Source organism: Zootermopsis nevadensis, unplaced genomic scaffold (genome assembly GCF_977971745.1).
Source record: "Zootermopsis nevadensis isolate Lab colony 2312 unplaced genomic scaffold, Znev_1.0 Znev_ptg000003l, whole genome shotgun sequence".
Lineage (NCBI taxonomy): Eukaryota > Metazoa > Arthropoda > Insecta > Blattodea > Termopsidae > Zootermopsis > Zootermopsis nevadensis.
The window spans coordinates 16,097,340-16,112,271 of NW_028259135.1; the positions used below are offsets into that span (position 1 = coordinate 16,097,340).

A 14,932-nucleotide genomic window follows, 5' to 3' on the forward strand; every position below is an offset into this window, starting at 1 on the left:
TTATATTAAAATTGATCTTAAAATATTTATGAAGAGTGAAGTGGGTTTATCTGAACTATTCAGCATAGGATCACATTGCGATTTTATGTGATCCATATCGTTTAATAATAGTGAGATTTTGTTGAAGGAATTTCCTGTATAATTGTGTGGTTCGGTGGTTGGAGTCCAGTGGCTAACCAACCTAACAGTATCTTGATCAACTGAATAATTGTTAAATTCTCAAGGAAGGTCTTGTACCATGCAATGAAGGGATGGTTAGAACTAGAACAAGACGTTGATGTGAAGGCAATATTAAAATAGAAGAATTCCGTCTTCTGGGTTGTTGCGCTGTGTAGTATGGTAGATTCATCGCCCTGATGACGGAGGCAGTATGACCTCTGAAACGTTGGTAAACATCGACCAGACTACACGGCGCAACAACCCAGAAGACAGAAATCTTCATAATCGCCGCTGTGAAAACATCAAATTATAAATATTAAAATAGATTGCAAGTTGCTCAACGTATTGAACTGGTGATCTTTGGTAACGACTTTAAATCTCGGTTTAAAAAATGGCACCGAGTTTCTTGATCAACTTTTCGTTGCTGCCTTACGTAATGGAGTTAGTTTAAACGTAAGCATGTGCGAGAATGTAATGTTAAGATACTCCATAAAGTAGCTTAACATGTCTTGAAGATGTAAACGGGAAAGATAAAGCATGTCCAGTGGAGGACTTTGTGATTACGATGATTAACATTTCTCCATAACACAACGTAATTTTTTTTATAAAATGTTATTGCTTGAATGATGGAGGCTGTGAGCACCTCTGAAACGTCGGTAAATGTCTTAATAGACTTCACGGCGCAACTTACCAAAAGACAGTGGTCTGCTGAATAAGTCTAATGCCGAAGGAAAATTGTCATCTTGGTGTTTGGTTGTTTTGGATCTACGTAGGTGCCTTGTAGTTACAGGTTTTTAGAAGTGGTTCAGGATGGCGCTGGTTTTGATCGCGGTGACGAATCTCCGGGTTCTGCAACACAAAATTAATTTCTGGGTAAAACGTACACTTGTTCTATTGGTCTTTGTCACCGTCTCAACTCTTCATCAGTTGAGTAAATGTGGAATACGGGAAATTCTTTATACCAGTGGTATTCAACCTGTGGTACGCGTACTCACGGGGGTACGTGAAATTTAAAACATATATTATTTTATGATAAACACTGAATAATCAGTAATGTAATTTATTTAATTTATTTTAGATGTAGATTATATACTATGTATAACTTGAATTATACACCAACAACTTTGGGGGTACAAAGTTGAAAGAGAAATTATATCTGGGGGTACGCGAACAAAAATGTTTGAATATCACTGCTTTATACCGTGGAGTTCGTGTAAGGATAAACTGTCGGTCTTCCTTTCTTCCTTCCTTCCTTCTAAATTACTCAAATATGATGATTATGGTAATCATGCATATACTAGGTACCAAATTTTAAATTCTATTTGATTAATAAACATTTAGAGAATCTATAATGAGGAAGGATGTTTTATTAAAATCGAATTTAATTAATTAATTTCCTGGAAACAGTACAAAACAATTGCATGATGGATCGAAGATTTTACGTTCAGTTCTTACTGCGTTTCAGAGTTATCTTTATTTCAAGATATCTCACATTGCTTTTAACTCTGTATTCTTTCTACCAGAGAAATGTTCAGCATCTCTTCTGGACGAGTTTCGCTGAGTTACAGACAGAACCTTAGCGTTAGCGGATCGTGTTATAATGATCTGCATATTTAATCTGTTCGTTGCATCAGCAGTATCTGCCGTGCGCATGTTCGTTCTGCATTTTGTTTCTTCCTGTGTTTGGCCTCTGTCCAAAGTAACAAGTGAAATGCGATGTTTTGCCATCGTGAGTTGAGTTTATTCGTAGAATGGTTGTAACGTTCTTTCATCTTGAGTTATTGAGTCACTTTTTGATAATCCGATATGTTCAGTGCTGATTAGAGGTTTGTGTTTCAAAACGGTTTATAGATAGCAGATACTGAAATTGTACCGAACGTCGCGGTCGAGTGGTTAGCTCAGCTTCGTGCGTGGGAGATTCTTGGTTCAAATCTTTTGACGGAGATCGGCAATCCTGAGTGTTTTGTTGTTGTTGTTGTGGTTTTACTCAGTCCCTGAAGGAAAATTTCGAGATACTACTGAAAATAGGCCATGACAGCTTCCTTTAATGTCCGGTCCTATTCATTATTCAATATTAACATCATTTTACGCTACATACTCTGAGTGACTGACATCGTCATTAAATAAACACGCCTATCCTTGCTTAGTGCGATTAAATAAGTGAAAATCCATGTAGTATGTAATGGTGAAAAAGAAATACATACAGAATTTCGTTGGAAAGATGGGAGGAGCTCACGTGTGACCTAGAAGTGTTAAATATGAACGGATTTTAAACAAACGCATGTTGAGATAAATTAATTTAACTGGGTGAGATAAGGTGAATTGGGGGGGGAGGGGGGTTGGAGAGATGAGATTTGTAGTTGGGCCTAACAAGTTTTGTCAGAGAGCTTGAAAAATAAGTGCGCAAGGCTTGTGTGAGGTAGTTGTATTTTAGGCTTTTGAATCACGGAAATGGATTTAAAAACAACGAATTCTTGTGGAGGAGGAAGACAATGGACGTTCCGCTGGAAAGATGAAACGTTTTCCTTGAAGAGAAAATGTAATCATCCCTGATATAAGTATCTTGACTATGAAATGCAGTTACTACATCAAATATTACTAATTACTGATTAATAATTATCTCTGAACGATAAATCAGTTTAAAGCTCGTGGTTGGTAGATAACCAGCAAAGTAATATCTCGTGTGAGATGTTCTCGTGCTCATAGCGCCCGCGTTATTAGATTTTTCGCGTTTCTTCCTGATCCATGTCAATTGTATACGTGTTTAAATTGCACTCCGGTGAGTAATTTAAATTGATCAGTTGTCCAATCTGTCCATTTGCAGTCAATTTAAATTGTTTCATGTACCGATTTTTATTTTATCAGTTGATATCCTCATGTCATATTCTTGCAATAACCGGATTCCCGACCCTTTACCCTCTCTACTGTTAAATATTTTAGTCTTTGCAGTATGATGCATATTAACGAAGTACACCCAAAACCAGTTTGTAAGGGCGGTATCGCACTAGGATGCCATGGCAGCGACACCAACAGCGATGCCATGGCGTCCAGCTGCCAGATAAAGACGCCAGACGAGCGAACAGATGGATCAACGTTATGAGATCACGAAATGAAGGCTATTAGCAAGGAGAAATGTCCACTTTTATCACTTTTGAGAAAATGAGATTTACCTTTATCAAAACTACATACCTGGAGTGAATTTCAATTCTGTAACAAATAAATAAGTAAGAAAAATTCTCCATACACACACTTTGCACGTCCATACCATTATTGAATTTGAAATATTTCAGTTCTTGCAAATCACATGTAATATTACATGAACAAACTTTATTTAATAATACATTATAAAAGCAGGTTTCTTCTTAATTCACATTATTTGTGATATATAGATAGATATATAGATTGCTAAATAAAAAAACTTAAAAATCAAGTTGCCATATTGGAAAGCGGCCCCACAAATAAAGCCATAGAAACACTTCTTAGCTAATTCTTTCTTTTCTACTGTAAATAAATCTCCTCCTTCAAATATTTCCACAAGTTCTTCCAGTTTCTTTTTTTCAAGTCCCGGTTTGCGTATTCAATAGCAGATGAATTCCATAGTGATGTTCGGGACTGAATTTCAATTATCAATCTTTCGGTGTCGAAATTATCCATGTTTGGAAGAAACAGAAATACACACAAGCACATTCACGCACGGACGTCAATGGACTGGCCAGACTGTCATGTGATGTTGACTTGGCATCGTGGTTGGCAGCGATGCCAAGTTGGAAGCGCTGCCAGACGGATGCCAGGTGCGATATATGACTACTAAATTAATGCATTGAGTTTGGCCATGGCCTCCCGTTGGCATCCTAGTGCGATACCGCCCTAACTCTGTAATATGATACCACGGACTGGGTATATCAGCTGCTAAAGTGATTGGCGATTGGCAACTATTTGCACTGCGGGTCCGATTTCCGCCACCCAACGGCCTTTTCATTGGGTACAGAGGTCCTCGTTCCTAGGTTGTAAAGCGGCTGGAGCGTGAAGCTGAAGGTTTAACTCCGGTTAATCCCGAGGAAAGGCGCCGCTCAGATGTCTTTGTGGCGTGGTTGCTCGGAGGGACAGTGTTTTAATTGTACTTGCAAGTACCTTGGTGAATAACGATTTCGTGTATTGTTACCCAGACTCCACACGTAGAATATTCTTTGTGTCGTTCAAGTCGTGGTTACGTCACAGAACTTCGGGAATCTGGAATTTATTTTTCCTCAACTCTGAGCTTGCCTGCTTTTAAGAGTGACTGTACGGGTTACAAGTTCAACGCCCACTAGGTCCACCCACACATCTCTAGTACGCCATTTTTCAAACAGTGATCAGTGTGACGTGATTTACGTTGCATCCAGCTAGACGATCGATATGATTGGTACATGGCTGTGCACCGCCGCCATTATCCAGAATTGCTTCCCGAGCGGTGCAGTCGAAAAGTTAAATCTGAGGCTTGCACAGAGCAAATGTGTTTGAAGATTTCTGTCTTCTGGGTTGGCATATTCATCGACCAGACTACACGGCGCAACAACCCAGAAGACAGAAATCTTCATACTCATCGCCCTGATGATGGAGGCAGTACGACCTCTGAAACGTTGGTTAACATCGACCAGACTACACAGCGCAACAACCCAGAAGACAGAAATCTTCATACTCTGATGATGGAGGCAGTACGACCTCTGAAACGTTGGTTGATTGTAAATTAGTATTTTGATTTTATAATTATTTCTCCATTCGCATAGATTGATATAGATTTATTTGTTTCCTTGTCTGACGAAAGACTGAATGCACATGACGACTTTCCGAATCAGTTGATTGTTGCCAGGCGACGTAAGCTGATAAGCTGACATCAGGTCCACGTTTTTCTTCTCAACTTTCCTCAAGCGGACCATTACCGATGAAGAGAGATCCCCCATTGCTCTGTAGGTAAACTCCACTGCCTGCTCTGGCAAAGTTTGAAGTTGACTAGAGAATCTAGTCACATACAATAGACAAGTGTCTCCTCTTCTGATAGAGTAAATGGGTAGACTGCTAGCCGTAGGGCTTGTCTGCCTGAAGGCGTGGACTGGCACACAGCATCCCGTGTGTGGTCCAGACACGTGGTGGAGTGGGAGAGACGGGGTGTGGTTGTATTACGCGGGAGTCTGTTGAAGCGGTAAACTTGTAAAACGTGTACTCAGACTATCCACCCCTGTCTTCCCCTCAGAGCGCTTGAATGTCTACAACCAGCTGCTGGATCAATAGCGCCGGGGCGCTAGGAGGGGCAGGCGTCACAATACAGAGTCGGCGCACCGGTTTTAATACTCGGATCCTGTTTCGCCCTTCGTTTGCCATTCCGTTGTCATGCCTGCTGCTGCTTATTTTGTTGTTATTGAGGTCGAGGCTTACTTTCGCGACGAGCGCCCGGCTGAATGGAGGTGTTCGAGTTAACACGGCCAACACGAATATGTTAAATATATCATACAAAAACCGTGCCCTGGGCAGTTACGCCCAGTCTTATGTTTTCCGTCATTACGGGTGAAGAACGTAGTCCTCACTATGCGTCAAACATATTTCATACGGCCTTCTTACAGCCGGAGGAACGTTTTCTTCGATGACAGCGCCATTTCGTAAACTGGGAACCGGAACCATCCGACTTCGCGGCGATGTTACATCCCAAAACCAGAAAACTACCGTCATTCAGGATTTATTATACAGTGTGTCTCTAAAAAGATGTATATACAGCAGCAGTGTTGGTGTCTGCTTGCCAGTTGGTTCCTCAACGCTGCCAACTGTGTCAGGACACCTACTCTAGATTTGCTAATTCCCTAAATTCCAGTGCTGACGTATGTAATGATTTACTTTGTTGAAATGTCTTTATTTCATCCACTGAATGGGCGTATACAAGTTTTGGAACACCTGTATTTCGGGCTGGCTCGTGGCTTGTTCTCAGGGTATTGCAGTTCAGTACCACGAGGACGAAGAAACGTTTGTGTTTTCTCCGTTCGACCACCTGACACTGCTGGTAGCCCGTGAAGAATTCATCATTCTTAATCGCCGTGGAAGCTTCAGATCATACATGGCAAAGGCTATAAGATTGTTTTCAATGGCTCTCACATTTTTGCAGAGTTGTCAATTGGAATAGTGCCTTGAATGTTGCATAATATTTTAAGGATTATAAATAAATTCCTTGTGGTGCCACATGAAAATGAGGCTTCACGTGTCTTGGCATTAGTCTTCGCGTATTTTTCGCTCTTTGTTCTGCCGTAAGTTTTGCGCCACAAGCTGCAAGTGATAGAGATCGTTATGGAAACAGCCTGGCGCCCAAGACCATTTCTTTGCAGAATGTGCTCAAAAATACTCCTGAGGGTTTGTGTTCTCCCTCGAAAATGTTCAGCGAATTTTTTAATGTGATAATTTTGGAGTTGGGAGTGAGGTCGCATATAGGAAACGTTGTGGGGCAAATGACCATTTTGGTCCGCGTCGCCCCTGTAATTAGTTTTAAAGAAAAAAATATGCTCACTCCCGATGTTAGCAGGCGTTTGCTTAAATAGCGGGTCATTTTCTGTATTTATTCGTAGCGGTAAACGGTAAATTTGCTTTTCTAAATCTCGGTTACAACTAAGTAAGTCAAATAATGGTTAGCGTTTTCTATCCGTATTAAATATTCATCTGCTTCTAGCAGGCACTATTTTTTTAATGGCTAGCGAAATGTATCTTAAAATTTCTCCGAAACGTCTGCAATGTCATCGACTTCGTTTCAGTGCCGACCGAGTTGTTAGCATTTATGACTCGTATTCGGAAATTTCCCGGTGAAATCTCGGCCGGGAGACCGGCCACCTTTACTGAGAATTTTATGGTTTTCCTCAGTCCCTCCAGAGAAATGGCTTGTAATCACTAATAATCATGTTACTGGACGCTATATAGTCCAGCAACTGACTGCGTCGTTAAATAATTTACAAATAAATCGACACAATGTGACTGGAAAATGTATCAAAGAGTACAATCTAACCGATCGGCGGCCACTGGCGTACGCATTCAGCGAATCGTAACTTTTCCAGCCCCACGCGTATTTTGGAAAACTGTCCTTCGTGGAGTCTGCCTTTGGTACGCATTTATTTACCCTCCATAGTAACCCACCTAGATGAACCGACGTTTTTATACACCCAGTAATTGATCGTATTAATGTATTTCCTAACATTTACTTAACATATGAATATTATACCAAACCAAATGGGGCGAGGGCAGATGATTTTTGAGGGTGGTGAGAGGGATGGAGACTGAATTTATTAATTACGTCGTAATATTTTGAAGCTCAGCCTCTATACCTGTAGCATTGTAACTGTTGAATATTGATTCATTGGTGCACCAAATCATCGTCCATTCATACGAGCAGGTGTCCTAGTTCCTTGCCCTAGTACGAGCTGGTGATTGAAAACGTTTGCAGGGAATGTGAGAGGAAACTCGGTTGGAAAATTTCGCCGTCCGAATACGTGAGGCGTATAAAGTTGGAGTGCCCCACCAAGAAGGTAGTAACGATGGCAATGGGGGCAATGGGGACTTGTGTTCAGGAGGTATTGTGTTTGAACCTTGACCCGGTTTTTCGCCTGGTTTCTCTGTCAGATGAGTGCTGGGATGGTGCCTGAAAATAGGCCACGACAGGATCTTTCATCTTTCGCAATGAATCCCCATCTGAAGCGACGCTCAGTGTTTACAATCGTAACATGTAAAGATGTGATTCACACGGAATTTGTTGATATAGGCCAGGGCTCTTTTTGTGATCGGTATTCTTACTTACCAACCTTTCTTTACATAGCTCCATTCTTAGTTACCTGTTCCTTCAATTTTTCTTTAAACTGCGTAGGCTGCTGCGTTATTTAAACATTTCATTACCTGTTTAATTTTAACCGTCTAATCACAATAAAATATTTTATTAAATATTAAAATATTATTACTACAATTAACATTTAATATTTAAAATATATTAAAATGATGCTCTTTCTATCGAAATGTTCGATTTACAATTAGAGCATCATATTTTTCACGACATGTTTCGGTTTTCAATGAACCATCTTCAGGTGTATAATCGATATAAATTCAAATGTAATATTCTAAATGCAATCCTTCGTCAGACTGTTAAAATTAAACAATTATAATCATCACAATATGACGCAACATTATCATCTCATTTCATTACCTGTTTTACAAGTTATTCTGAAATCTACCTAATGGTAGTGGCACTTGTAAAATAAGAAATTCTCCTGTTGTGTTTTAAGAACTTTTAGGCCTCTTTAACGCATACAAATTGCATCGAAGTAAGGAAGTAAACTGGCTTAACACAGATAAGGAAAGTAGGTTGAATGTTCCGGGATTTGAACTTAGCCCGTCACTAATAAAAGCTGTTACGAAAATTTTAATAGGCTGTGTCGCCATATGTTCAGAATGTCTGGCAACGGACTGTGTGCGCTATGAAGGCCTTCAGAAACGAAGTTCGTCTGTGGCGAAGGGTGCGTGAGTCATTGAGTTATGTTTGACTACACGTTTAACATTTCTTATGCGGAAAACGGGTGGATATGGGAAATTATCTTTTAATCGCGATTAAATATTAAGTAAATTGTATTTGTCGCCACGTGTTTGAAATTATTTTAGTATTCGTGTTCAGACTTGTCTGACTACATAAAAAACATATTTCTTGTAATTTCTGTAGGACTAGAAGCTGGCTCGTCTGTTTATAGATGCGTGATTATAAAGTATGTAGTTCAGTTTATTGCATATTCCGATTGAAAGCTTCGTACATATCGTAGATTGGTTTTATTTTTAGAACTAATGAAGAGAGGGGCATGCTGTTAATAAATTTGTGCTCCCCAGAGCCTCTTCGTAACTCTTCCATGCCAGACTCCTTTATCTCTCTAGCTTGTTATGTGCGGAATTACAAGCTATACCACCGCTCGTTCAAAACGCTGGTTTGACTCTTGGTTGCGCAGTAGCAAAACTTTTTGCGTCATAAATTGGAACTAATAATTCCCATCAAGGTGTTGGAAGCTTGTACTAACATGCCGGATCAGTCTCATACGTATTTAAAATACGAGTAATTTTGTAGATACTGAACATTTCAAATTCTAGGAAATAACACGTTCCAGAATTATCGATACTTAAATGTTAAGTTCTTGCACTCGTTTCGAGTACTGCAAGGCATGTGTAAAAGATAGCCCCACGTTTGGGAGCGATTTTATGTGCAAGGATGGACCTGATATCCAGACACGAATTCTTAAGGGCGAACGAAAATAGTCGGGAACAAAAAATATCCCGTGGGCAGAAAATTACACGCTAATTTTAAAAGTAGTATTTCTCTCTTAGATGACTGTCATCTGGGTTCCTAGCGCCCCCGCCCCGATGATGGAGGCAGTAAGTACCTCTGAAACATTGGTAAACTTCTACCAGACTACAACCCAGAATACAGGCCTTTAAAATCTCAAATCCTACTTTATCACGTTTCTCTTGTGAAAGATGAAAATTTAGAAGTGTTAATTTGTAAGGCTCTGGAAATTTACTTAGATTAAAGAATTACGTGGGGCAGAATCAGCGTTTGGAGTTGCAACTTTTGTTTTAAAGCTTTCGTGCAGACTGATGGCGCATATTGAAAATAATCATTAGAGTAAGTTATATAAATCATTTGAACTAATGAGACATTTTGGGTTGAACCGGGAATCGCTTTGGACTACATGCATTTCGGTACAGATAAGTCCTGTGCATCGTTCTCCACCCACCCTCGTAGCAAGATGAAAAGCCACTCAATCCAAATTTAACACTCACGATTTTAGCTTTCACTGGAACACGGTGCCAAGTTTTCGTACGCAGTTTCAACTTGTATTGCTTTTAATCATGGTCTGCACAAATGAATGACAGTTGATAGCCAGCCCATTGCTATTTTGGACAAGTGTACTAAGTTTGGAGCATGGGATGGGCGAGTATTGACGAAACCAGACAAAATTAGCTGTTGCGCGTATAACATGGTAACTAACAGATCCCAGCGATTGGCTACTGGAACCGTGAATCATCTGGCGACATTTCCTTCAGTCTCTTCGGCTCAGAAGCTGGGATGACACTTCGGAGTAGGATCCCAAGGCAACTTCTACCCACATTGATGCCAATTTAACACTATACAACAACTAGTTGACGGGACCAAGTTTAATAACCCGAGAAACAAGCTTGAATTCCTTTCGGAATATGGACATTTGTGTGCTTTTTTCAGGAGGCTTACTGTTTCGTGGTGGACTGATTCATCATCCAAGGAGTCGTAATTAGCCAGTCCTTCAGCTTTCGGTCTCGCGTTGCTGTACAGACTATTAATGTATACGGTTAACGTCAAAGCAATTTTATTTTAATTTGGATTTTAATAAGCGAGTTACTTAATGAAGAGTGATTTTGACTTGCCGGAAGTTGTCAACTTACGTCATAGGTGAGGATGGGTTGTGACGTGGAAGGAGGAGGATAAGACTGCCTTGAGCATCGAAGCGTTTCCGATCGATTAGGTTTGCAATATGCAGTATTTCTTGTTCTTGCGTAAGGCACCACTATTTTTTAGAATACTAGGGCAGAACGCTCCTTTCGGAGCTCCTCGGAGGGGTTGGTCAAGTTTTTAAAAAGCAACGAACCCCTTCGGGGGGGTTGGTTGCGTTTTAAAATCTTGAGTAAGACACTAAACTCGGCATTGTTGTGTTGTACTCGGCATTGTCGTGTTCCACAACAATGCCGAGTTTGTTTATACTCGGCATTGTTGATGACGTAATTTATTGACAACGAGGAATCACAAATTTTTATAATAGATAACATTTATGTATCCCAAATTCCGTTCCGTCCTGTTTCCCTGGTTACTGCCGATGTATAATGCATACGGAAATCTGTATTAAGGGCTTATTTGCTGCTAACAGCCATGTATATTACAATTAATAATGCATATTTAGTATGAAAAGAACTTATGACAAAGCAGTAAGTAGTGGGAAATTCGTGTGATGCCATCTCCTTTTTGTTTTTAAAATGTGGATTTTATAAAATTCTTGTAGTGCTCTAACTTCATGTGGCGTTTAAGACTTCAGTGTATCCCGTTTTTATTTGCATTGTTCATCAAATACATTAAAGACGTTAATTTCACGTTGACATTCAAGAAAAGTGCCTTTGTGATGCACATAAGAAAGGCCTTCGAATGACAGTAATTTTAACATTGTCCTTCGAACTTCACCTAATTCGCATAACTGATAAAGGGTTTCTGGTTTTTTTTAAAAGAATTTCTTATCGATCATATCAGCGTCTTTACCATCTTATTGATCGTCATTGATTGAGTGCAGATGAGAGCTTCTCATTGTGTACATTCCTCCATCCTGTCACCCGTTGCTTATGTAAAAATATTTTGTAAACAACCTGTGTACTGAGTGTAATTTCCATTTTGTTTCAGTTCCTGGGTGAGACAGTCCTCACATACATGGAGTTCCAGTTGGACAGTGGAGAGTATTGCCAGGCTCAGCACAAATAAACTGTCAGCGTCCTAGTTAAATCGCTCCTCAGGTAGACAGGCAGTCTCCAGACCTCTCTCCGTTCTGCCCCATTCCACAAGGTCCAGAAGAAATTGGCTATTGAGAAACCGCACCGGGCAGTGCTATCTGGTGAGCCCCACAGGAAGAAAACTCACCTTTGTTCAGAATCTTTTGAATGGGCTGAAAATTGACATCCACGATAGCTCTGTCGTCAGAGTTTGGGCAAGGTGTTTCCAAGGTCGGATTGGATAATAGGTTAACATCGGGGTTTAGGGAGTTGAACAGAAGAGACGAAGAGTGTCGAGGTAAGGGATTCCCGGAGGAGGAAAACAGAGTGTGGCTTATTTTCCGGGCCCATCAGGTCGCCAAATTCGGTGCGAGTTTTGTCGTCATATCGTGAAATAGTGCGCGAATTTTTTTTAATACATAAATATACGTAAATATAAATTGGTGTTGTGTGACTCCAGTTCCCAATTCCTGGCCTCTGGATGTAAAAATTTTTTTAAAGAATTTTCGGTAAACATTTTAAAATCAGTTTCGCCCGTTGGTCAGTCTTGAGTTGAGCTGTTCAAGCAAGACCCTTTACCAGCCAATTTTATAAATTATACCAGTATCTTTTTCTTCTTCTAAAGAACACATTTTTGTTGCATGTAGTGCTGTGCTAAAGTGTGAGTGGATTTAAAACGAAAATAACTCTAATTTTAGTTTTTCTCTCTTTTTTCTCTGCTAGTTTATTTGGTCAACCAACGTTCTTGCGTATCAAGAAATATAAAGACAAAATATGCTTTTTTAAGTTCTTCAGTCAAGCCAAACATAAGTGATAGATCTGAATTATTTTCTCCTGCACAAGACATCACTGGTAACTTGTAAGAGTGATTAATTTTTTTTGGCTTTTCTGACAAGGTGGAGTGAATCGTCACTTGACAAGACTTGTTTTGTTTTCTCTCTCCCTTCTTTTTTTGACTTTGACATTCAACAGTGTTTTATCTTCCACGTGTGTAAAAAACACGCAAACCGTATATTAGCAGCATTAAACAGTGATCTTCCTGTTCCTTCTATTTTGAAAAGGAGCTGGACTATCTTTTTTCTCTGTCATCGTTTCCGAGTCTTCTAGTGGAGCAGTATTATTGTCTTGATTCAACACTGCTACAAGAAAAATACAAGTGTTCAGTTGAATACAATTTTTTTTTATATTCATCACTGTGAAATGTCAGTGAGTACCGCCAACATGCGTCTTAAAGATATCCGGCCAGCTCCTTGCGAGATAGAATACAAGAACATGAAGTTCCTCATCACAGATCGGCCCACCGACCAGAACATCCACACATACATCCAGGTAAGAATTTTGAGGTAATAGTTTTCATTGTTCTGATGAACAAATTAAATAACCACTCCCACATCGCCTACCACCTCATCTTATTATTATTTAGTGTTCTGTCTGACGACAGGTCCATATGAACAGGATCCTTCCATCCTTTTCTCTTCTCGGACTGGGACCTGTTCATATACGTTCTTGGCAGATGATCCAGAAGTGGTTTGCCATTGCCTTCTTCTGTGTGTGAATGGAGTAATTGTTGGGATGCCACGGAGGAAAACTCCGTGTTGCCTAGACCACGGCCTTTCCCAACACAAGTTATAAATTCTAACCCGAGACCCCAGGATTACAAGGCCAGCGCTCTAACCGCTAGACAAATTAATCTGGCAAGAAACTGAGCGCGCAGATCGGAGGTACTTACGTGTCTTTGTGTTTATGGATATGGCCACGTGATGTGGCATGACGAACAAGCGTGGCACTCTTACGCGTTTACAGTTCTCACCCTGCTTGTGTCCTGTTAGATGTTCGGCTTTTTTGAATGCTTTTTGTAGTAAGCAGATGCCCGGCACCTTCGCGGTATTTGCGTGCTGTTGCCCACAGCAGAACTGTGCCAATCTGGGGAGCATCCAAGAGTCTAGGAGATAATGGATTATCTGACCCATGTGCCCTCACTAAATAATGCTAAACTGGTGGTATCCGGTCACGGCGTCAGGGTTGGCATCATATGTATGTCTTTTAAGGTGTGATGAGGAAAACTGAAATGTTAATGGTAGTTGCGTCTCAAATTTTTATGTTCAAGCAATTAGTCTGTGATAAATTAAATACTTGAATACCTGTTGCTGTTGGTATGGTGAATCTAGTGCTCAAAAGGGCTAGAATTTGTAAGTATTAATAGTAGTTGTGTTGTATGTGGGGAAATAGAATCAGAGTTTAAGCCAGAAGATGGATTGGCATTCAGACTGTGCTTCAAGCTTTGTTTCTTAAAACAGATGTTCAGTTTTGAGTGTGTTTTATGAATAAAGTGACATACTATCGTGTCTGCCTCCCTCATTCTTATGGTTCCCTCCAAGAGTTGAGAATAAAGTTTGTATTATTAACCTTTAACTGCCATAAGGGACAGAATTTACCACAATGTCGCCTGCTTCAACTGGAAAGGTTGATTGTTTAGTAGTCTCAGGATCAGCAGTTCTTGATTTCTTTTTGGATCCTGTAAACTTGTTTTTCTGTTGCTTGTAAACCAGTTTTCACTTGATATAATGTGAGCCCCCCCCCCCCCCCCCTAAATAAAAATAAATCAGTATTTATTAATCCTATTTGGTTCCCAGCAGGGGCAAGGATTTTTGTCCCCATGACAATGTCCAGACTGGCATCAGAACCCGGCCACTCTCCCGTCCAGTGGGAAGTATTAAATGGTAAAGGGGCTGAACTATGAAGCTTACCACTTGCCTCCATCAAGTACTGAAATGTAATATGCATGGAGTTAACCTTGATCCCCTTCTATATCTTTCTGGTATGGTGCTTGGACAGAGGAACAAGTAACAATTGTCGCCATCTTGTGTTTAGGATGTTAGGTCACTTGATGACCCATACTGGCCTTGTTCATCAAAAAATGTCTTCATTCTTGGTTTATTAATCATCTGCTTTCTCATCTCCCATTTTTGCCTTTATAGCGTCGGGGTTGATTGCTCGGTCCACCTCCTCATCTCCATGGGAGCTATCTGGCCGAACAATCTTTGTTTCTCTGAATCATGTTAAAAACCAAGTGTGGGTTGCCAGGTTTAGAGGGGCTACCCCCTAAGCCACCTGGCTGAGGTTGGTCATTTCTTACCACCTCTGTAGTTCTGGTTTTGCCGCCAGTACTCGGGTGGCTGATTGCAGTGGCATCCAACTGGGCGATGGAGTCGCTACATCCCTATGCCGCAAG

General features: G+C 40.4%; 1 protein-coding gene across 6 annotated transcripts in view; it reads left to right on the forward strand.

Moving 5' to 3' along the window:
* PRL-1 (protein-tyrosine phosphatase 4A family member PRL-1) overlaps window positions 1–14,932 on the forward strand; it is a 46,365-nt gene that overhangs the window by 26,663 nt on the left and 4,770 nt on the right. For 4 of the 6 annotated variants that reach the window (XM_022060017.2, XM_022060022.2, XM_022060023.2 and 1 more), the window contains exon 2: window positions 11,615–13,029. In XM_022060017.2, coding sequence (XP_021915709.1) covers window positions 12,901–13,029 — 129 coding nt within the window. In that variant the 5' untranslated portion in view covers window positions 11,615–12,900. The remainder of the gene's footprint in view (window positions 1–11,614; window positions 13,030–14,932) is intronic. The other 2 variants (XM_022060019.2, XM_022060018.2) reach the window with 2 other exon arrangements.